The sequence below is a fragment of the Oratosquilla oratoria genome, chromosome 28 (assembly GCF_046742065.1).
Source record: "Oratosquilla oratoria isolate Oo_2021 chromosome 28, ASM4674206v1, whole genome shotgun sequence".
In the NCBI taxonomy this organism is placed as follows: domain Eukaryota; kingdom Metazoa; phylum Arthropoda; class Malacostraca; order Stomatopoda; family Squillidae; genus Oratosquilla; species Oratosquilla oratoria.
The window spans coordinates 53,859,460-53,884,459 of record NC_134804.1 but is presented as its reverse complement, the minus strand read 5'-3'; the positions used below and the strand labels follow the sequence as shown (position 1 = coordinate 53,884,459).

General features: G+C 41.0%; 1 protein-coding gene across 1 annotated transcript in view; it reads left to right on the top strand.

Moving 5' to 3' along the window:
• Window positions 1–25,000, top strand: part of LOC143040421 (trehalose transporter 1-like protein) — a 73,629-nt gene that overhangs the window by 46,607 nt on the left and 2,022 nt on the right. Inside the window, exon 2 of the mRNA XM_076211502.1 lies at window positions 21,219–25,000. This exon is cut by the window's right edge and continues 2,022 nt beyond it. Coding sequence (XP_076067617.1) covers window positions 21,219–22,586 — 1,368 coding nt within the window. The 3' untranslated portion in view covers window positions 22,587–25,000. The remainder of the gene's footprint in view (window positions 1–21,218) is intronic.

Below are 25,000 nucleotides of genomic sequence, written 5' to 3'. Positions count from 1 at the left end.
GACGAGAAGGAGGAGGACGAGGAGGAGGAGGAGGAGGAGGAGGAGGAGGACGAGGAGGAGGAGGACGAGGAGGAGGAGGAGGAGGAGGAGGAGGAGAACGAGGAGGAGGAGGAGGAGGAGGAGGAGGAGGAGGAGGAGGAGGAGGACGAGGAGGAGGTAGAAGTTATAGGATGCCATCATCATCAATGCTTGGTCATATTAGTCTTCAGCTCTTGAGGTTCGCCTATTGGCCAATACAGGCGCGGTTTACTAAAAGTGTTAGTTTTTTAACATCCACTGCAGAGTCTCCTGCCTAACCCGTAGATAACGATACAGCCTTTGCGTCTCACCATAGTGGCTCGATTTTCTATATATAAGATGAATAGCATTGTCTAGTTTTAGCCAGAAGAATTTTTTTTCTAATAAATCAATCTGAATATTTGAAGGCGTTATCACACTGGGCTATTTTTCCTCCGACTTTTGGAGCAGACTTGTAGTCCGTAGCTTTTGGGAAAGATTCTAATATGGTGGAGGAAAATTATTTTCGTCCAGCATATGAAATGACATTCTATGTCAATTGTTGAGAAAACTAAGACAGTTTACCACAATGATTTCACGGCTGAAAAAGTGCTGGAGGTGGGTGGTATCGCCGATTAGTTGGAGGTTGGAGATAAAATAGCACAGTGTGATAACCCCTTTAACCCTCCATTACTTAAAAGGTAATGAATAGAATTGCCTATTGTTAGCCAGAATAAAATATTGAAGGGAAACATTAAACCTGGGTAGGTTCAGTATATGCTAGTTTTTATACCGTGTCTGTGGAAATGTGCGTTTTACATTTGTTCTATCTCAATGGCGTGGAGAAGGGGGGAGGGGAGGAGAAGGGGGAGGGGAGGAGAAGGGGGAGGGGGGAGAAGGGGGAGGGGGAGGGGGAGAAGGGGGGAGAAGGGGGAAGGGGGGAGAAGGGGGGGATGGAAGGGGGGCGGGGGCCCCGAACATCCAATCTAGGGAAGAAAGCATCCAATCAAATAATTTAAATTTAGTTGATTTTATTTCATAAATTTAAATCATACAAATCTAGTTGATTTAAATTCAGATCGAATAATGTTTATCACATGTTTCATCTGTGTTTACATATACAAAATATCTTCCTTTCTCATAATGTTCCTCAGTACAATGAGACCTTAGACTTTAATCTTTCGGGCATGAGATTAGGAGTTCGTCTCCATGCATCACCAGACCTCTGCCATCGCGGAGACCATAGGTGATACATGTAGGAGTCTAGCGGACCTGTTTCCCTCAGGCATACACGCGTAATTACTGTAAGGTCTTACAGCTGTGTGGTCGAGCCTCGCTATTGTGTATACACGAAACGTGCCGTATGCTGTATAGTTTATGTATGTCAGTATGTGCTTCTGAACACAGCCTCCATACACAGAACAAATGTATGTAAATGTATGGTGTTCAGGGTGGGTCAAAAGATGCAAAAATAGAAGAACATGGGACAAAGAACTTAGAGAGAGAAAGAGAGAGAGAGAGAGAGAGAGAGAGAGAGAGAGAGAGAGAGAGAGAGAGAGAGAGAGAGAGAGAGAGAGAGAGAGAGAGAGAGAGAGAGAGAGAGAGAGAGAGAGAGAGAGAGAGAGAGAGAGAGAGAGAGAATGTCTAGAATGTCAAGCGTGTGTGATTCGCTCACGATGTCACAGAGCTCACATAAAAACAAAAAACAAAAACAAAACAATGCTTCTACGTGCAGCACTAAGTCCCTAAGATTCGGTTAAACATCGCCAACTCTCCCTATAAGGAGGCTAGACTGGTGCCCCTCACAGATAACTTTGTAGTGTGGAATTTAATGAACCATGCCCTTTGTCCAACTCGCCGTTGGCAGGGTTCGAACTGCCGTCCCCTCGACCTCCGCCGCAAGTAGCGACGCTCGGTCAGCGAGTATCCAGTACTCTAAGATAACGACTACAAGAAATATACAGAGAAGATTTAAGAAAGGAACAAAAAAGTGTGAAGTTTCAGCAAAGGCACATAATGAATGAACAGGCAGGATAACAGTAACAAGAGTAATACGAGCAGAGAGTAATATGTGACCAGAGAGTAATACGTGAGCAGTGAGTAATAACAAAAAAAAAAAAACGAGATTTGAGAAAGTGAGTGATCAAGGAAAATAAGAAATGAGCAGGTGGAGTGACGTATAAGCAACAAGAATAATACGTGAGCAGGGATTAATACGTGAGCAGAGAGTAATACGTGAGCAGATAGTGAGATTTGAGAGAATGAATAAGCAAGGAAAATAAGGAATGAGCAGGTGGAGTGACGTATAAGCAACAAGAATAATACGTGAGAAGAGGATTAATACGTGAGCAGAGAGTAATACGCGAGCAGAGGATAATACGTGAGCAGAGAGTAATACGTGAGCAGAGGATAATACGTGAGCAGAGAGTAATACGTGAGCAGAGGGTAATAGATGAGCAGTGAGTAATAACAAGGAGCAATATTTGAGAGAATGAGTATGTGAGGAAAATAAGGAATGAGCAGTTGGAGTGACCTATGAGTAGAATGAGTGAGGCGTGGACAAAAGACGTCAATAATAAATTTGCAAAAAAACTTCTGGAAGAAGGTGGAGACAGTCAAAGGAAAAAACAGAGAAAAGGAAAATGGAATGGAGGAAAATAGAGATGGATCAAAGAATTGGACAAAGATTACATTCAAAACGAAGGAGGCAGAAAGGAAGAATGAAGGAATAGAGGAAGCAGAGAAAGAATATTGAAGAGTGTGAAGAGTTGAAGGTAAATGGAGAGGATCGGTAAAAGAACAGAAAATTAGAGAAAAAAAAGATCGAAGAAGAAAAAGGAGGAAATGGAGAAGGAAGACAAATGTAAGAGGAAAGAAGGAGTATTAGAAAATAGTGTAGGAGTGCTGAAGGAGGTTGGAAAAAGAAGGAATGAAGAAGGAGAAAGAAGAAGAAAACAAAGAGGAATTAGAGAATAGTGTAGTAGTGCTGGAGGAAAATGGAAAAGGAAGAAATGAAGGAGGAGAAAGAAGAGGAAGAGAAATAAAAAGAGGAATTAGAGAATAAAGTGGAAATGATGGAGGAAGTTGGAAAAAGAAGAAAAAAAAGAAATTAGAGAGGAGTGTAGGAGCGCTGGGGGAAGTTGGAAAAAGAAGAAATGAAGGAGAAAGAAGAAGAAGAAAAAAGAGAAATTAGAGAGTGTAGAAGCGTTGGAGGAAGTTGGAAAAAGAACGAATGAAGGAGAAAGAAGAGAAAAAAAGAGAGAAATTAGAGAGGAGTAGAGGTGTGCTGGAGGATTAAAAAAGAAGGAATGAAGGAGGAGAAAGAAAAGGAAGAAAAAAGAGGACTTAGAAAAGAGTGTAGGAGCGCTGGAGGAAGTTGGAAAAAGAAGGAACGAAGGAGGAGAAAGAAAAGGAAGAAAAAAGAGGACTTAGAAAAGAGTGTAGGAGCACTGGAGGAAGTTGAAAAAAGAAGGAATGAAGGAGGAAAAAGAAGAGAAAGAAAGTGGAAGATATACAGAATGGAGGTGTGTGGAGGAATGAGGAAAATTATGGCCTGGCAGTGGAGTAAGGAGATAAAAAGTTATACGAGAGGTCAAGATCTATGTGGGGTCGAGAGTGGAGAGAGAAGAAGATCTAGGAAGAATATTTCACCAATAACCAGTGCTTCTATCCTTGGGGACAAAAATATCACACCGAAGATATGGAGTCATGAAGGAGCTAAAGAAGAATTTTGATGAGTGACGGAGGGAAAGCAGAATTATAAAAAGTGTTTTTTTTTTTTAATAAAAAATGGTACGTAAATCTGGTCCGTAGGGGTGTCACTGAATCCTCTATGGTATTGACCGCGTGTAATATACAGCTCATGCCCCATATTGGATGTTAGAACACAAGAGATGATGTCAGAGGAAACAGTGTGTTTCGTGAAGGACCTGGAGGTATCATATGCCGCTCGATCTTAACGAAAGAAAGGAGAAAGAGGAGGCGGAGACGTAAATAAACAAGAAATTGGAAGAAATGTAATGAAGAAGGAATAAGACTCGTGGATAGTTAAAGTGAGGAGGAGATAGATAAAAGAGAAAGAAGGAGGAGGCAGCAAACAGTCAAAAACGAGAAATGAGAAATCATGAGATATCACGAGAGAGTAGAAAGCAAAGATCATATCAGTGTTTGAGAAGGAATAATGAAGAGAGGGAAAGAAGGAAGAGGATGGGAGAGGGACCAAAGAGAGAAAATAGGACTGAGTCAGGAAGAGAGAAGAAGAGAATAGAGAGGGTGCAAGGCTGCATAAATAAAAGAACATGAGACAAAAAGCTTAGAGAGAGAGTGAGTGATATATATACAGTATATATATATATAAATATATATATATATATATATATATATATACATATACGTATATATGCATATATATATATATATATATATATATATATATATATATATATAGAGAGAGAGGAGAGAGAGAGAGAGAGAGAGAGAGAGGAGAGAGAGAGAGAGAGAGAGAGAGAGAGAGAGCCAGCGCACAGAAGAACCAGGTCAAGTTGGAAGGATTGAGAGAGGAAGAGAAGGTGGGGGCATGAAGAGAGAGAGAGAGAGAGAGAGAGAGAGAGAGAGAGAGAGAGAGAGAGAGAGAGAGAGAGAGAGAGAGAGAGAGAGAGAGAGAGAGAGAGAGAGAATGCCCCCTGGCCTCGTGCCACTAAGTCCAACTCTTCCTTTCCGCTGGGAGGGAGGAGGAGGAGGAGGAGGGGGAAGAGGAGGAGGAGGAGGGGGAAGAGGAGGAGAACGAGGAGGAGGAGGAGGAAGATGAAGGGGAGAGTCAATGAGGGTGTAGGAGAGGGTGGAGGACTCTGAGAAGAAGGGCGAGAGGGAGAGTAGGACAAAAGGGTCAGTAGTAAGGAGAATGATTAGGACAAGCGGGTGTTATAAAAAAAATAGGAAGACGGAGAAAAGTAGAAAATATAGGATAAAGAAAATAGGGAGTAGGAGGTCACAGGGATTAGGGAGAGGAGGGAGGGACGGGGAGGGAGAAGGGAGAGTAGGAAAATGGCTCAGGTGGGATTATCTTGATAAAAATGATCACTAGCATAATGACACTACCATTAACTATCTTTACTCCGATTAGCCGAAGAAGTCTCCTTCAGCAAGGAAAGATTCAACGCTTTGCCGGGCAAAAGATCATTTTTGTTTACTTAAAGATTTTTTTTCTGGATAATGTTAGATTCTTTGATTCGCTATACAAGAACTCATATTTATCGAAATAAACACCGAATGTGAGGAAGGTGATTTTATTAGAACATAAGAACATAAAAATGAAGGAGACTGCAAGAGACCATAAGGCCTACACTAGGCAGCTCCGTATCCATCACCACCTGTCATTCCCATCCATAAAATTGTCTAATCGTTTCTTAAAACAACTGATAGTTTCAGCACTTACTACAGGTTTAGTAGGCGTTTTGCTTGTTAAGGCTTTTTCTAGTTCCTTTTATTTAATCTTAGTCATGTATATCACGACAACGTACTTGATATCAAGCTGTAACGAGCGAAACTTTGTTACAACAAGCGCTCTGTGATCACAAGGCATTTATTTCGATAGACTTGTCGGTAACTGCTCATTTCATACAAATTCATAATCACCTGTTTTATAATTTGTTTTCGAAATACACATTCATTCTGACTGCCGGCAGCTGATTTTATTCGTTCGATAGAGATCATGAGTCATGCAACAGAATTCTTGCATGGCAAAGATAAAACAAAAATCATATTCCCATTTCCGTATATCCACTTCAGGAAACAAAGACGTTCAGAATTTCAGAATATTAAAGAAAACAGTGACTACACTTCAGACGCAAATCCTCGTCGCTGATTGGCTGGGAACCCTTATCCTTTGCACCAATCAGCAAGAAGGAACGTTTAAGGCGATTGGGCCAAGTAATTGGAGCATAAAACTGAATTTATTTTTTATCACATATCTCCCCCTTTTCCCTCTCCTTCATCCTCCCATGTCCTTCACCCCTCTTCTCTCTTCTCCTCTTCTTCTTCTTCTTGAGTCCACCTCCATTTTCTATTCTCTCATTTCACTCTTTTATACATTTCATACATTTTTATACATTTCATACATCTTGCTCCTTCGGTTCTTAGTTGCATTCCACATGTCTTCTGCATTCCTACCTACCTACATTTCCATTCCTCTCCTTCTCTCTTCTTCTCATTCTCTCTCTCTTTCTCTTTGTGTGTGTGTGTGTGTGTGTGTGTGTGTGTGTGTGTGTGTGTGTGTGTGTGTGTGTGTGTGTGTGTGTGTGTGTGTGTGTGTGTGTACGTGTATGTGTGTGGGTGTATGTGTGTATCTATCTGGCTATCTATCTATCTATGTATCTGTCTATCTATCTATTGTTTGTCTGTATATCTATCTATCCATCCATCTGTCTATCTATCTATATCTATATCTATCAATATATATATATACATATATATATATATCCGCCTATCTCTAGATATTTTTCTGTTTAGATCTATCTTGTTCAATAAATAGACCACCAAAAATGACGAATAAAGTGTAGAAGAAATGTAAAAAATAAGTGAGAAGAAAAAGGGGAAGGAAAATGAAGAAGGTCAAAAGACATAAGAAATAAAAAAAGATTTGAAGCAAAAGAAAAAGGAGAGAGAGAGAGAGAGAGAGAGAGAGAGAGAGAGAGAGAGAGAGAGAGAGAGAGAGAGAGAGAGAGAGAGAGAGAGAGAGAGAGAGAGAGAGATCATTGAAGATTTAAGACTTTTATAGCGAGTGAAATTTCATAAGCAACTTTTTATATAATAATAATAATAAACATTTCTTTTTGGAAGCCATCTCGCATTAAAGACTTTTTTATATTTGGCATCTTCAGTTTGATCTATTAAGGTCATTAAGGAACAAACTACGTATGTTTTCCTATTGTAATATATAAAATCAAAATTGCAAAACATGATGACAATATTTTTTGTTTTGGTTTCAATAAAAACAGATAACTTTAGCAGTAAATTATACAAGAAAAAATATGGCCTTGACCTTGAATCAAAATCCCCTAAAATTTTATATGGTCATACAAAGCGCATTATCCACATTTGCTGTTAATTTTGTATTAATTAATCCGGTCGTAATCTTTATCAATCGACCACGTAACCAAATAGCCTTCCAAGAGACGATGTCGTCTCTTCTAACACTGATGACAAACAAACGAAATTAATTCTAGTGACACGAATCTAGATCCTCTAGTCCTATTCAAAGTTAGACGGCCAGAATTGCACTGTATATTCTAGATAAAACGATACGAACGAATCTAGATTCTAGGTTTCCTTTCGAAGGTTAGATGAACAAAATTACACTGCATATTCTAGATGAGACGTTACCAACGAATCTAGATGCTTAGTGTACTTTCGAAGGTCAGGTGAACAAAATTGCACTGCATATTCTAAATGATACGGTACCAATGAATCTAGATACTCAATAGCTTTTCGAATTCTAGACAACCAATATTATACTGCATATTCTAGATGAGACGGTACCAACGACTTATAGAGCACCAGAACAATTTCTAAGCTTTTATAACTAATCTGTCTCTTAATATAAAAGCCCTCACTATCTTTTCTCTATCTCTACACTGTTTCGAAAACTTCGTAGCAATGCGAAATGTTGCACGCAATTTTTTTTTTTCAAATTAGTATTCTTAGCTTCTTTATCCAAAATTGAAATGTTCATACTTGGGGTCTATTTTACTCTGCGTCTTTTTTTTCTTCAAATTTCTGACCCCTCTTTTAGCCTCTACTTGTCCACTCGAAGCTACTCAATACCATTTTCCAAGCCAAGTTTATTATCAGTTTGGTGCCATCTGCAAATTTCTATATTTTCTTTGTCATTTCATTGTTCATTAATATATTCGTAGACGATAAACAACAAAGGATCCAACACAGACCCCTGTGGCACTTCACTCGTTATTGATGACAATCTTAACGTATTGCTAGATAGATCAAGGAGTAAATCAATAAACAAATATGTAAATAAATAAATAGATAGATGAATAAGCAAATAAACAAGGAAATAAATAAGTATCGAATAATTGAATAAACAAATAAATTTCGTCTTGTACGGGTTTAGTTCACTTCACCTAACACAGGTTTCTTTTACCGTGAAGAATAAAAACACTTTCCAAAGCTAGATCTTCCCGAACCATACTCACTAATGGAGCCGAGCCATCATCTTCTCTCCCCAAAAATATCAACAGAATAATCCCTCAGCGGGTTAGCGATCCATGTCATGGACCTGCAGCATACTAGGACAAGTCTCTCTGAAAAGTCGGGCCTCAGCTTTATTGCTTCTTCGGCTGCTGGTGTACCCGGAGCCCATTTTAACTTATTTATTCATTTATTTGTTTATTTATTTTATTTATTGATTTACTTATTCATTTTATCTATTCATTCATTCATTCATTTATTCATGTATTTGTTTATTCATCTTATTTGTTTTATTTATTTATTCATTATTCATTCATTTGTTCATTCATTTATTCATTTATTTATTCATTCATTTATATATTTATTCATTTATTTATTCATTCATTTATTCATTTATTCATTTATTCATTTATTCATTTATTCATTTATTCATTTATTCATTTATTCATTTATTCATTTATTCATTTATTCATTTATTCATCTTTATTTTTTCATTTATTCATTTATTCGTTTATTTATTCATTTATTTTATTCATTATTCATTTATTCATTCATTCATTCATTCATTCATTCATTCATTCATTCATTCATTCATTTATTCATTTATTCATTCATTCATTCATTCATTCATTCATTCATTTATTCATTTATCTATTTATCTATTTATCTATCTATTTATTCATTTATTTATTTATTTGGTTTAATTTTACTTCATGTTTTATATATATACATATATATATATATATATATTTTGGGGGGGGGGCTAAGCAAAGTCCAGCCCCTCACACCCCTTTATCCAGGCCTTCAGCCTTCCTTCGTTGTCTATCTCGCGCCCAGAGCGCCCTGGGTGCACGCGAGGAATTCTGCCATGCCGGGAAAGGATTAACTCTGCCTGGCCCGACATGACTTGCTCTTCGGATAAGAACCAAATCCTCTCTGCACTTTCTCGTCTCCCCCTCCTGTTTCCAGTCTACCTGCGTAGTCCCGACATTTGCTTTCCAGGAGTCCAGTTTCTGGCTTATCGAAGTATTACCCTACGGTATTGGAACTGGAAGGAATAAACGCGATGTCAATAGATCGGTCTGTCACGATGTTGTCCTGTTTCCAGCCTTCCAGGAGTCCAGTTTGTGGGTTATCGCAATATTACCCAACGACATTGGGACTGGAAGGAATAAACGCGATGTCAATAGATCGGTCTGTCACGATGTTGTCCTGTTTCCAGCCTTCCAGGAGTCCAGTTTGTGGGTTATCGCAATATTACCCAACGACATTGGGACTGGAAGGAATAAACGCGATGTCAATAGATCGGTCTGTCACGATGTTGTCCTGTTTCCAGCCTTCCAGGAGTCCAGTTTGTGGGTTACCGCAATATTACCCAACGACATTGGAACTGGAAGGAATAAACGCGATGTCAATAGATCGGTCTGTCACGATGTTGTCCTGTTTCCAGCCTTCCAGGAGTCCAGTTTGTGGGTTATCGCAATATTACCCAACGACATTGGGACTGGAAGGAATAAACGCGATGTCAATAGATCGGTCTGTCACGATGTTGTCCTGTTTCCAGCCTTCCAGGAGTCCAGTTTGTGGGTTACCGCAATATTACCCAATGGCATTGGAACTGAAAACAATAAAAAGATGTTAACAGATCATTCTGTTTCCGGCCTTCCAGGAGCCCAGTTTCTGAGTTACAGCAAAATTACTCTACGTCACTGGAACTGGAGACAATAAACACGGTGCCAACAGATCAGTCTGGTACGATGTTGTCCTGGTTCCAGCCTTCCAGGAGCGGCACTGGAACTAGAAACAATAAACACGATATCAACAGAGCAGTCTGGTACGATGTTGTCCTGGTTCCAGCCTTCCAGGAGCGGCACTGGAACTAGAAAAAATAAACACGATGTCAACAGAGCAGTCTGATACGATGTTGTCCTGGTTCCAGCCTTCCAGGAGCGGCACTGGAACCGGAAAGAATAAAAACGATGTCAACAGATCGGTCTGTCACGATGTTGTCCTGTTTCCAGCCTTCCAGTAGCGGCACTGGAACTTGATGGAATAAACACAATGTCAACAGATCAGTCTGGTACGATGTTGTCCTGGTTCCAGCCTTCCAGGAGCGGCACTGGAACTTGAAGGCATAAACACGATGTCAACAGATCAGTCTGGTACGATGTTGTCCTGGTTCCAGCCTTCCAGGAGCGGCACTGGAACTTGAAGGAATAAACACGATGTCAACAGATCGGTCTGTCACGATGTTGTCCTGTTTCCAGCCTTCCAGGAGCGGCACTGGAACTTGAAGGAATAAACACAATGTCAACAGATCAGTTTGTCACGATGTTGTCCTTGGTGGTGAATACCAAGTCATGTAGTCTATCGTCCCTTTTCGATTTCCACATTCACTGAATCAAAAAGTCTTTGTCAGCAAAGTCAAGAATCCATCTACCCTCCGTCATTTTCTTTCTCATCCCAATTACTGTGAGAGCTGAAGTCTCTTAAGATAATGCTAAGTCCTGTTCATTAATCCTGTTAACCTTTTGAACAAGTCATCGTATTTTCTTAACTCTGGTAACGATTTCACATTTCATGCAGCTGGTATTTCATTGATTTAAGTAACATTCCTACGGCCCAAATTACTCCTCGCTCTTTTATGCCTGGGGACTCCCCCCCCCCACCATCCCTCTGTTATGTGGCGGCACACTAGGCATTTCTTGCTAGCATACTACTTGCTTTTATTACTTTGTGCAGAACTACTTCGGTTACGATATTTTCAAATTTCTGAAATGTCAAATTACTCTTGCGTCATATAGTGAGAAGCTGAATGACAAACTAAGAGAAGTTAAACCTAAAATACGAATGTTAGACACATTACTGAGATGTTCTTACGGAAGTCTAGAATATTGTAACCGAAGTCGTTTCTACTCATACGAAGTAGCAAAAGCAAATAGCATGCTATGTGTGCCGTCACCACTTTTACTCTCCCCCGGCATCTCCTTTACCATCTCCATGATTCCATCTCTTCTATGGGGGTACTGTCCGCAGGAAGAAAAAAAACTCTGCTTGATACTCTTACATAAGAATGTTTCATCATTCCTTGAACTGACGACGGGAAGGTTTACACACTCGGCGGAAGTTTGCCCTCAGCATGGCAGCTTTAGGCTCAGACCCGGAACTTCCGGGGACGTTTGGGTGTCTAACCCAAAAAGGACCCAGGAAGTCTTTAACACAAAAGACATTAAAAAGAAACCAGAGAGCCTCCGACACAAAGTAAGACTCTTCGTTCCTCAAGTCCGACGCTTTCTTTGTGTATCATGACGTAACCAGAAATCATGAACTTGCCAGTACAGACTCGAGTGTTGGCACAATTCCAGAAGCCTCTGATGGCAACTACGTCCATCCCTCCTGACCCTAACAATGACTGAAAAGGGTGTGGGCGTTTCTTTTTATTTTTTTTATTGCGTGTTATTGTGTGTGTGTATGTTTGTTTATGTATGTGTTAATATATGTTTAGTCCTAATCGCCACAATAGATATTACTTACACCTATTTAGTATTTCTGTCTTTATCATCATCATCGTCATCACTATTATTATTATTATTATTATTGTTATTATTATTATTATTATTTATCATTAATAATAATAATAATAATAATAATAATAATAATAATAATAATAATAATAATAATAATAATAATAATAATAATAATAATAATAATAATAATAATAATAATAATGATAATAATAATAATAATTAATAATAATAATAATAATAATAATAATAATGATAATAATAATAATAATAATAATAATAATAATAATAATAATAATAATAATAATAATAATAATAATAATAATAATAATAATAATAATAATAATAATAATATTATCATTGTTGTTGTCACCCCCGCCGCCGTTGTTGTTGTTGTCGTCGTCGTCGTCGTTGTCGTTGTCTTCGTAGTCGTCGTTGTCACTATTATCATTACTATCATTATTATTGTAGGGAAACTTGACAACAACTAAAACTGTATTTCTCCCCTTTACTTTCATCTAATTTTGCCTATTGTTCCACCTTACAATCCACTCCCAACACTCCCCATCATCTAATCCTATCTAACCCATTAACCCCAATCCTCCCCTTCCTCTCCAGGCACTTCTTCGAGAACCTCAGCTCTTCCCGTGTCCCGGTTCGATTCCTGAAATCGTCAAACGGGTTCCATCTTCTGGTTCCTCTTTCGACCAATTCCTTTTCCTCCACTGGCAAGCGTTTTTTTTTTTTTTTTTTTTTTTAAGTCTCTAATCTTGCAGCGCGGCTTCGCCAACCGGTCTTGTGCCATTTCGATTCTGTCTCGGTCTTCGTTAGCACAGTTTCTCAGCATCTACAACTATACGCCTTTTCGAACACATGATAAACCTATTTCTGTTTTTGGAGTAAGACACGTTATCATCCGTACATTTACATCGGCCTCTTCCTGTTCCTATTGTACGAAATACGATCATTTCTCTGCACTAGACTGCGCAGTACCATATCTAAGCTGTTAATATAAACAAATAAGTATTTACATACACACAACCAATTAAGTGACTACCTAAATAGATCAGTGAATAGCTTCATTCATTCATTATTTAATGGATAGATAAATATATAAATGAATAAAAAGGTAAATGAACAAATGAATAAATGAATAGATAATAAATGAACAAATGAATAACTGAATAGGTAAATTAATACATGAATAAATTAATTAATAAAGGGTTCACAATCTTTACCTATACAACAGGCCAATAATATTCTACCTCTCGTATTTATACACAAATAATACCTTCCTTAAATTTGGTCAAAACCTGTGTTATTCCCGCAGCAAAACAAATATATTCACATATACACACCACATTCCAACCTTCGCACAAAAACAAACATAATACATACCCTTCTTATAAGAAGAAAGATTACTCTAATTCTTGCCTATTTTCTTCTTAAATCCATTACTGAGAGTCCTACGCTGTTGTCTTAATATAGTAACCTTGTCTGCGTCACCCTTGTTAAAAACCTTCACCCTCTTAAACACCTCTATTAAATCACCCCGCACTCCACGTCTTTCCAGAGAGTGTAAATCAAAGTCCCTAAGTCTGTTCACGTAAGGTAAATTTCTGATCCCACGTATTATTATGGTCATTCTCCCCCGTACCAATTCTACTGAATTAACATCCATTCTATAGGACGGAGACCAAAACTGTACCACATAGTCAAGTACGGGTCTAACTAACGCCAAGTAGAGTTGAACTACCTCTGCACTTTTATTTGTAACCGCCCTAGCAATAAATCCTAATGCTCAGTCAGCTGTATTCCTGGCGCTAATGCACAAGGCATCGCTTTTGCAGTGAGACGAGTACAAGACCCCGTTCCTTTGCTTGGATCCAAGATTTCACGATTTTCTTCACATTTCTTGACTATTCGTTTTTACATAACGCGGTCAGGCGTATGATATTGTCTATATTACACGAGCGAAAAACCTACAAGGTTATACAGGCTCATGGACCATCAAACGCACACGAGTGTGTGTGTGTGTGTGTGTGTGTGTGTGTGTGTGTGTGTGTGTGTGTGTGTGTGTGTGTGTGTGTGTGTGTGTGTGTGTGTGTGTGTGTGTGTGTGTGTGTGTGTGTGTGTGTGTGTGTGTGTGTAGGGGGGCTAAGTATGATTGGATATCTACAATGAATAGAGTACTTCGACGTAGTTCCTCTTTCTATGGTACACCACAAATTCATCCAAGGTCTAAGGCGTAAATCAAACTTCAACTATTTGCAATGTCTGCCAAGACATATAACTTATCAAACACGTCTGTTACAGCCCTTCATCTTGGTCGGGTTAACCAAAAGCTTTACTTACTTCGAAGGGGGCTATAAACCGAAAGAACTCATCCCCTCGATGTCCCTACTCCCTGGACGGAATAAAAATCATCAGGATCAACCGATTAGAAAAGGAATGTGGACCAAAGGAGATGCAATACACACCTTGGACTCAGGCCAGCTGACCCAACACCAGCAGCACCAGCAGCAGCAGCAGCCAGCCAGCCTCTCTGATGGAGGCGACGCCCGTATTGAACCACTCGCGCTCAGCAGAGTTTTGTGCGTGCGTGCGAACATGTGTGTGTGTGTGTGTGTGTGTGTGTGTGTGTGTGTGTGTGTGTGTGTGTGTGTGTGTGTGTGTGTGTGTGTGTGTGTGTGTGTGTGTGTGTGTGTGTGTGTGTGTGTGTGTGTGTGTGTGTGTGTGTGTGTGTGTGTGTGTGTGTGTGTGTGTGTGTGTGTGTGTGTGTGTGTGTGTGTGTGTGTGTGTGTGTGTGTGTGTGTTGAGGGGATTGGTAGGTGGGTTTGAGGTTGGGTGAGAAAATATATATGGCAAGGATTGTGCACGTGTGTACGCGTGTGTGTATACATATACATACTGTAGGCTTTTAGAAAATAGATTGATGTTTGGAGGAGAGAGATAAGTATAAGTTTTCAAAATTTATTGAGAAATGTAATGATGAAATGAAGCAAAACTCGAAGTAGGTCAACAAAACACGGTGAAAGTAACCCAAACCTTTAGCAGAACATCCTGCAGCTTCAGATAGAATGTCTGTTTCTGAGTAAGTCTATATATTCAAGTTGAATTTTGGTCTACCAAACCTCTCATAAAGACTCACCCAGACACAGACTCTCCTTCTGAAGATGCAGAGCTCTGCGAAATTCTGGATTGTTCTTTGTTTTGTCTACTTCTTTTGTTATTTGATCCTACTTAATCATTAAAGTTATCAAAGACAAACACGTACAGTTTAACAGAACCTATTCCCACACAGTAGATCATCCAACCAGATCTCTGGGAGCGGAACTCGCCTATTGGTCAACACTTGTGCTGAGGACCGGTTTTGCAGAAACCAATAATGCATTCATAGCTCGGTGGTACCGAGCGCGCCTGGTACCCGCGTGGGGATTTCGGCGTCTGCTCGAATTCTGGCCACGGCGCAGAGGTTAGGAAAGGTATTCACTCTGAGCAATGTCCTCCGGCTGCCGTACTACTCAGACCTGAGGTGACTTGGGCATCACTGCTTCAGTTTCTCATCACTGCAGTGGCATACCGTGGACGCCATCTCCTGCGTTCGTGTATAAACTGTTCCGGATCATCTGCACGGTATATATGTATATATATATATATATATACATATATATATATATATATATATATATATATATATAATGTATATATATATATGTATGTATATATATGTATATATATGTATATATATGTATATATATATATATATTTATGTATATATATATATATTTATGTATATATATTATACATACATACATATATATATACATATAAATAGGGAGGGGGGCTGTCAAACTCCTTCCCGTGGTTTGTGACCTCTCCCAAAGCAATGCACGTGGCCTCCACCAACATTTTTCCAGTTCTATGCGGGAAAGATGTTTCTTCTTCCCAGTTGTGCAAATGTCCGTATGTCTCTATATGTACCACAAGGGAGTTGCCGCAGGTCGTTTTTTGTGATCTCCTACCCTTCTATTTTAATCTCCATGATATTTTGGTGTAGCATAAAACAGGATATCTTACAAACTATATAATGTATATGACGTCTATCCATACTTAGCTTACACGTGGCTTTTGCCCCCTGGGTGAAAAGAAGGAAAAGAGAAATCTAAATAAAGATAGTGTTAAATACTACACTGTATGGCGGATACCCTGCTGTATCCTACGACGAAAGTTCAGGAGGACTAAGATAAAAGTTACGAAAGCACAAGAACGACATGCGACCCAACAGAATTTTTAACTCCCATGTCGTATATACAGAGATATGTAGGCACTTAAGAACATAAAATGAAGGAGACCGCAAGAGACCGTTAGGCCTACAATAGGGAGTTCCATGTTCCTTACCACCCATCATCCCCATCCAAAAATGATCTAATCTTTTCTTAAAACAATAAAGTGCAGCATTTGCTGCACAGGACTTCAGGGGGAAATGAGGTTGATGGAGGCAGCAAACAACGTCTTAGGAGAGGCCTATCATTGGTTGCTGCAAATAGATGAGTTGACCAATGAGAGCGCTCCGTTCCACGAGGGCCGGTAAAATGATCCGAAATGTGGGTACAAATATAGTTGATTTCTATGTGTTTGTTATTCTAAATTAAACCTACCGTCGAAACGTCAGAATATATTATCATCTCCGATTTAAATTTCCCAGTGTATATATGCATACACATACATATTCCATATACATTACACATATATACACTTACATACATATACCAAAGGCTTTTTCCCCTCTTACAAGGGAGGTAGAGAGGAGATACACATACATATGCATAAACACAGAAATCAGAAAAGCCGTTCCATGGAGAAATGAAATATGGTTTTCAAGGGCCATTTTTCACACTACTAAATAATCTCTCTCGGGTCCAGATCCACTTCTAACCCTTCCCACATTCTTCTCCTCCCCTTTTACGACCCGAGTTCTCATTAGCACATACCCCCATAGCTTCTACTTGGCCCTGGACTTCCGGTCTGGCCCTCAACATGCTATTCATTTAGCGTCCGATTCCGCAGACTTGTTTTCGGGTTTCCCAAAATCAGAGTCCAATTTGATGGACTTAAGGGTACAAATTACTGGAATTTTCGTCCAATTTGTTGGCTTCAGGCTTCAGCATCCACCTTAATTACTTTCCATCAACTTATTCTACTCCAGTTTATTGGTCTTTGTATACGATTTATCGGAATTAGTATCCGATTTATTAGACCTAGCATCCGATTCATCGGACATAACATCCAATTCAATCTATTGGACTTAATGTCCAGCTTATCGGACTTAACATCTTATTTATCGGATTTGCATCCGGTTTATCGGAATCAGTATCCGATTTATTGAACCCAGCATCCGATTCATCGGAAATAACATCTAATCCAATTTATTGGACTTGAAGTCCGGTTTATTGGACTTAGCATCTGATTTACCGATCTTGGCATGCAATTTATCGGATTTACATGCGAATTATCGGAGTTAGTATCCGATTTATCAGACCTAACAGCCAATTCATCGGACAGAACATCTATTCTAATTTACTGGACTTAACGTCCGGTTTGTCGGACCTAACATCCAATTTACTGGACTTAGCATCCAATTTATCAAATATACATCCGACTAATCGGAGTTAGTATCCAATTTATTGTTCTTAGCATCTAATTTATCAGACTGCCTGAAGCCTTTCCCTAGCAAGGGGAATTATTGCATTGTTCTTATTCTAAACTAGACGATTTAATCAATGTGTGTGTGTGTGTGTGTGTGTGTGTGTGTGTGTGTGTGTGTGTGTGTGTGTGTGTGTGTGTGTGTGTGTGTGTGTGTTTGTGTGTGCGTGTGTGTGTGTGTGTGTGTACATGTGCGCATGTGTGTGTATATGTATATGTATATGTATATATGTAAATGTATATGTATATGTATATGTATATATAGTGTATATGTCTACTTCTCTCCCTCTTCTCTTCTCACTCTCTCCCCATCTCTCTCTCTCTCTCTCTCTCTCTCTCTCTCTCTCTCTCTCTCTCTCTCTCTCTCTCTCTCTCTCTTATCCCTAATCCCTTACCGAGCCTCCTCGTGGCCATACACAATAACCCCACCCTCCCAACCCCACTGCCTTGTGGGCAAGTCCAGGAAGACATAAGGCTAAAGGAGCTCCCCTGATACAAAGCCACGGTTGAAGACCCGTGAGAGGCAGGATCCGACAGACTAGATACCTGGAAGTTTCCTGTAACCTCGACTACCAGAAGGTCGTCTGGAGCCTATGCTGGAAGATGGTGGCAGACGCCAAGATGGTGGTAAGGGACCACACGACCCTCCTTCATCTAAAATCTATTCACCTGTGGAAGATTTTGCTCCTCTCACTTGATCACTCTCACCATCATCATCAACTTTAGGCACTCAAGTCCTGTGGTGATAGGATAGGGGAACGGAGACAGGTCAAGCATACTCCTGGGAGTCCCCAGCCGGAGTCCTACACGGAGGCGATACAGGAGTGATGATCGCAGGAGAGAAGGAACAGGAGTAGTTCTCTCCTTCGACAGCTTCCTATATGACTGAGCAGCCCTCTTTAGGAATCCCCACTGCTCACCCTGAACGGGGAGAAGTCTAGAAAAAAAATGACCTAATGATTAGCTGTTCCAGCCTCCTTGGGTGGTTCACCACAACCATCCAGGCGCTCCTTATGTGGCCGACCCATCATTGAACAATCGAATAGAACACAGATCCCTTTCATGATCGCGACTTGGAACGTCCGAACTCTCCTTGATTCCAAAGAAACTACACTCCGGTCACACAGACACAGCATTTTTTTTGTTTTTTTTTGTAAGCCCTACTCACGCAAAAGGGGTTTGTGTTGTGTGAGTTCGGGCAAATAGGAAAATTAGGAAGGAATTGCCTTTCGGCACTTGCGCGTGGCACTTGCCCTATGTAAACAGGCACACTCTCACCCTTCATACCACCCTGACGCTGTACAGTAGGCAAGTAACATTTTTTTTTTTTTGTACAATATCCTCTACTATTTTCCTGGCTCAAGCAAGTCAACCAGCTCACCTACCTCGTCAGCACAATAACACCAAAACACAATGTAAACGATGAAATTCAGTCAAGAATCATCCACCTCTCATCTGAAACTTTTGGCTGTTTATACGCTTGAGTATTTGACAAAGGAAACCTAAGAACCGAAACCAAAATATCCGTCTACAAAACCGTCTGCACCTCGTATCCCTTGTTGCGCTCGTAGCGTAGTCGGAAGAGTGCTGGTCTCGCATTCGCTTGGTTGAGGGTTCGAGTCCCGCACTCCGCTCCAATTCCGAGCAATAACTGCTACCTGCCCCAGCAGCCCAAGCACATAGAGCAAGGGTGACGGCTTCGGCCGCAGGTACTCAGCGCCTCCTGGCGTGGGTTCAATCGTGCTCGTCACTTACCTAAAGTATTTCCAATTGAACTCTACCCCCGTGAGTACAATAATCTATTTCATATGCTGTGCGATGTTCTCGGTAAGGTGATCACGTGTAATTAGTTCATGGGGGGAAGTTACAGCTTGGGTACAGAATCAATTGCAACACAGAAGTAGGCCACAGCTGTCAAGTACTGCCGTTTCCACCTCTCCTACCCCCTCCTCACCCTTCCCCTCCGCCCTTTCCCCCACTCCCTCCATCCTCCTACTCATCCCCTCCCTCCTCTCCATCCTGCGGTACCAAATCATCAGCATTTTCACTACAGTTTCGTAGCTGATTCGTATCGACTTTGTTTTGATCATTCACAAAACATTTCGTTCAGATAAAGAGCCCCACAGACTGAAGAAAACAATGTTATCTGAACTAATTTCGACAATCTAGAGGCATACTTTTAATCTTCTTCTGGCTTGACAGATTATTTATTCAGAAAAAAAAGCTCTAACTGAAAGTGTGTGCGCGTGCGTGTATGTGTGTGTGTGTGTGTGTGTGTGTGTGTGTGTGTGTGTGTGTGTGTGTGTGTGTGTGTGTGTGTGTGTGTGTGTGTGTGTGTGTGTGTGTGTTTGTGTGTGTGTGTGTGTGTGTGTGTATTTACCTAGTTGTATTTACTTAGTTGTATTATACGGGAAGGGAAACTATGCTCTTAGTGACCCGTCTTTGTACACTGTTTCTTTATCTAAGTTACTCCAGTTATGTATGTATGTGTGTTTGTGTGTATATGTGTTTGTGTGTGTGTGTTTGTATGTGTGTATGTGGGTTAATATGCGTGTGTATGTATGTGTATGTATTTGTGTGCGTGCGTATGTGTGTGTGTGCGTGCGTATGTGTGTGTGTGTGTGTGTGTGTGTGTGTGTGTGTGTGTGTGTGTGTTTGTGTACGTGTATGCGTGTCCGCATGTATTTTTTGTTTTGTTTTATCTTGGCCTGCAGTTCCACTTGAAGAGGGCTAAGATATGCCTTCCGTCCTTACCTTCATGACGTCATAGATAATCCATTTCATCCACTTGTTGTTCTTACCTCTCTCACTCATTGTTTCTCCCTTTCCCACACGACTTCTTAATTAATATCCCTCTGCTGGTTTATTTTCAGACCCAACATTATCTTTCAAAGATCTTTTCAGCGTTGCTTATACAATTAAAAATAAAAGGCAGTGGAAAACAAAAGACAATATCGGAAACGTTGCATCATCTAGTCTAAATATTATATATTTATGAAATGTTATATAGAATGTTGTAATGTTATAGATTGTGTGTAAATATACATTGATCATGTGGTGACCATGTGATAAACCCAACAAGCTATCATGCAGTCCATGTGCCTGGTAAATTCACAGCACCATGAAAACTTTGCATTATCCGTTTCTATTTTATTCATTTATTAATTTCGCATATCAATATCTAAGATTGACTGTTATTAATATGTTTCTTAGATTTTGTGTGTTGTGTCTCCTAGCTAAGTTCCAGGTGCTACCCTAAATACTCCAAGCCTTATATTTTAGGACTAATTCTTTGTCAGTAGCTTTTTTGTGCTCGATATGTACAATTTACTGTTTTTATGAAATAGATGGGAGTAGAATGGGTGGAAGCGGGTTTGTCCCTTTGACTTGGCTACCTCCTTTATAAGGGGGAAAAGGCCCTTGGTGTATAGAATGATAGAGGATTTCCCTATAGATTCCTGGTATATCATAGATCCTAGATTTTCGCAGTTACAAGTTATTGTTATTCTGATGTGTTTTTGAGTGGGTGAATGGCATTGACTTGGCTACCTTCTTTATAAGGGGGAAAGAATCCTTTGGTGTATAAAATTATAGAGGATCTCCTTATAGACTCCTGGTATATTATAGATTCTAGATTTTTGTTATAGTCACAAATTATTGTTATTTTGGTGTGTTTTTGAGTGGGTGTATGGGTTTGACTTGGCTACCTCCTTTATATTGTAGATTCTAGAATTTCGTAATTAGTTACAAATTATTGTTATTCTGATTTGTTTTCGTTTCCCCCGGCAGGTGGTTGCTACGCTCGTGGTCTCCCTGGGTCCACTATGCGCGGGTCTGGGAAAGGGTTACTCCTCTCCCGCGCTGGCCTCGATGGCCACGCTCTCGGCACAAGGACACCACTTCGCGATTTCACAGGACCAAGGTTCCTGGATCGCTTCCCTGTCCTTGCTGGGAGCTTTCTTCGGTGGCCTCCCTGGAGGCATGGCCATCCAGTTCGGAAGGAAGAGGATCCTGGGCGTGGTGGCCCTCCCCTTCGCGGTGTCCTGGCTCCTGACCGTCTTCGCCAACAGCGTCCACATGCTCTACGCGGCCGCCTTCATGGGTGGTGTCTGCACAGCCATCATCTCTGTTGTCACGCCTGTATACATTAGTGAGATCGCCCATCCCGAAATCCGCGGCTGCCTCTGCGCCTTCGCCAAGCTGAGCAGCAACATCGGGATGTTGCTCTCGTACCTACTGGGAGCGTTTCTCAACTGGCGCCAACTGGCAACCGTGACAGCTGTGGCACCAGCATGTCTTTTCGTCGCCGCGCTCTTCATCCCCGAGACTCCGAGCTTCCTTCTCTACAGAGGGGACGAGAACGAGGCGGCCCAGTCCCTTCGATGGCTTCGTGGCTCCAATGCCGACGTGGCCCGCGAGCTCACCACCATGAAAGCAAACATCTCCGCCCTCCGCCGCCAGGAGGAGACGTACCCCCAGAGGGTGGCGCCAAGAGATCTCGTCAGGCCGCTCCTCATCACCTGCGGGCTAATGGTCTTCCAGAAATTCAGCGGCGCGAACGCCTTCAACTTCTACGCGGTGCCCATCCTGTCCGAGACTTTCGTCGGGATGAACCCATACCGCGCCGCTGTCGTCGTGGCCTTTGTGCAGATCTGCGCCGGAATGGCGTCCTCAGCCCTCGTGGACACGATTGGACGCCGACCCCTTCTTGTGTTCAGCAACATGCTCATGTCAGCAGCCCTGGCGGCGTTCGGCGGCTACGTTTACCTGCAGGGGCTCGGCCGGGAGGATGACCTCCTCACGAGGCAACAGTGGAGCGATTCGGACTGGGTCCCCCTCTTCTGCGTCCTCGTCTTCGAGATCGCCTACTCTCTTGGCGTCTCTCCTATCAGTTGGCTCTACATTGGCGAGCTCTTTCCCCTGAAGCACAGGGGCGTGGGGGCTCTCGCCGCCTCCGTCAGTTACGCGTGTGCCTTCGTCAGCGTAAAGACCTTCGTGGATCTTCAAAAGTGGCTCGGGCTCTATGGCGCCTTCTGGCTGTACGCCAGCGTGGCGGCTCTCGCCCTGGTCTTCACGCTCACCCTCGTACCTGAGACCAAGGGCAGAAGCCTTCAGGAGATGCAAACCGCAGAACAGCAGAAGGAGACGCTTATATAGCACAAAGCCCGCCCTCTGGCCCCGCTGCGACCGCCAACCGTCCACTGGGAGATGCCCCCGGGGCAGAAGCCGTACCGGGAGATCCTCCTGTGAGTGGGCACTCCCCAAGCCCGCCCGAGAGTATACGGCAGCCCCCGAGAAACTACTGTGGGCAGTGCAGGCGTGGACGCGAGTTCGTGCCTTGCCGAAGCCCCTGGCTACACCTTATCAGATAAGGTGTCGCCTGTTCTCTTGCTAGGGGGCTGCCTATCAGGTGCGCGGGCTCGGACGCAGCGGGTCGAAGGGCGGAGCTTGCATCTTTGACTCCTCTTTCCCCCATACTCTATGTGATATCTCCTCTAAGCCACGCCGGCGAGTCTCCAGTCTAGAAGCTCGTAGCAGCCACAAGCCAATCCACGATGACTCTTAACACAACAAATGTAATTTGCTGAGGACTTCCATTGCAGTGCCCCAATTGAATTCCCGCTTAAGAATATTGTAACAAACACCCCTAACTAGCCTTGGAGCTCTTAGTGTACTTTGAGCTCTCAGTGTATCTCAGTGTATCCAATGCCTACACTGCCCCTTCCTGAGTTGCCTAAGTGATGGCGGAAGGGTCTAGAGCCCTTCCCGGAGGCTCCTTTCCATTCTCCCTTCTGCGCCTTCTGCATGTCGGAGCTCCGGAGGGGCGCATCCGCCCCTGTTTTTGGTGCTACAATCAAACATTCTTGTGTCACTTTCCTCATAACGTCTTCTCAAAGCTGACGGACATTGAAAAGAAAGGAAAAAAGAAAATACAGAAAATCATGTGATGTGACGCGTTGCAGTGCAAGTGGCGCCACGCACAGCTCTTCGAGTGCTTTGATCTTCCTGGGTTTCCCTAAAAGCTCTCTCTCTCTTTCCATGGCAGTCCTTCCTTAGAAGCAAATGACTTTTAATCCTTCCTGGCCTGTACCTCTTTTACATTTGTTTTTCGTTTTTATTACATCCGGTTATATTTTTACTGTTATCTCTATTCTTACTGTATGTCTTTACTCTTAATTTGACTTTTTTCACATTTCTGTTTTTATCTTCACTTTTAAAGTTATTTTTATTTTTCACTTTTACTTTTATTATTATGACTTACATTTACTTCTTGATTTCTAATTTGGTTTTTCTTTCACTTACATTATTACCTTTAGATTTTCCATTTTACTTCTAGTTTTACTTTGAAATTCATACTTTCACTTTTACTTTTGAATTTACTTTTTGCTTTTTATATGAAATTATTTTGATTTATTATCTTTACTTTCACTTTTTCTTTTCCTCTTTATTTTTATTATTCACTTTTACCCCTACTTTTTCTTTATTTTTACTTTTAGTTTTATTTTATGTTCATTTCTAGGTTTACTCTTAGTTTCACTTCTAAACTAGTTTCAGTTCTAGACCCTATTTCAATTTTATTTACATTGTCATTTTACTTATAATTTCACTTCTTAATTAGTTCCAATTCTATTTCCTATTTCAATTTTATCTACATTGCCATTTTACTTATAATTTCAATTTAACTTTCACTTTAGTTTTCCTTTGTTTCTTTAACCATTGTCTTTGCTTCTGTTTTGAAATCTCAACTGAACATTAATTTTATTTCACTTTCTATTGTAATTCTAATAGTGATATTTGTTCTGATTATAATTATAATTGTATATTATTGAAAGTCAATTTTGATGAGTATGGATTTTTTCTAGCTTCCTGATTTTTCCTTCGTAATTGAAAGCAAGGGAAAGAGTAATATATCAAAGTCTGTTTCTCAAGCTGAGATACAGCATTTCATTCACAGGACTGACATAGTCACAATAATAATTGGATAGAAATTTCATGTGTTTATACCTTCAGTCGTAACCGGGCCGAATAACGAGGCCGTTGATTGGCTGGCGCCAGCCAATCAGCAGTAGGCCCTGGCTCCCGAGACGCAATCATAGGTCACAGTTCTATGCAAGTCCTCAAACCTACTCAAATATCTCATTACATCACACAAACACAACCAACTAAATTGTAACATATTACTAAAACATCAATAACAACTTACCGCTTACATCACACAACACATCCTTACAAAAGCACATTCACACTCAGATCACAAAACAAGCTTTTCAAGACCGACAACCGAGAATTCCTACTCGATCAAAATCCTCCAGACTTTAACCTCACAGAACAACTCCTTCCATGTGATCGTGGAGCTTTTATTAAATGTATAACGTCTCGCTTGTTGAAGATTTTCAAGTGTTTGAAAAATATTCATCAAGGGAAACGTTGTTATTTTGATAAACGTTTCATCCTCACATAGTGTCTACTCTGACCAAGAACCACAATAGCACGATTACGTTCAGGTCATCATGGGGAACTAAAACAGTACAAAGAATAGGCCTGGGCAGAGGAACAGACTGCCTTAGATG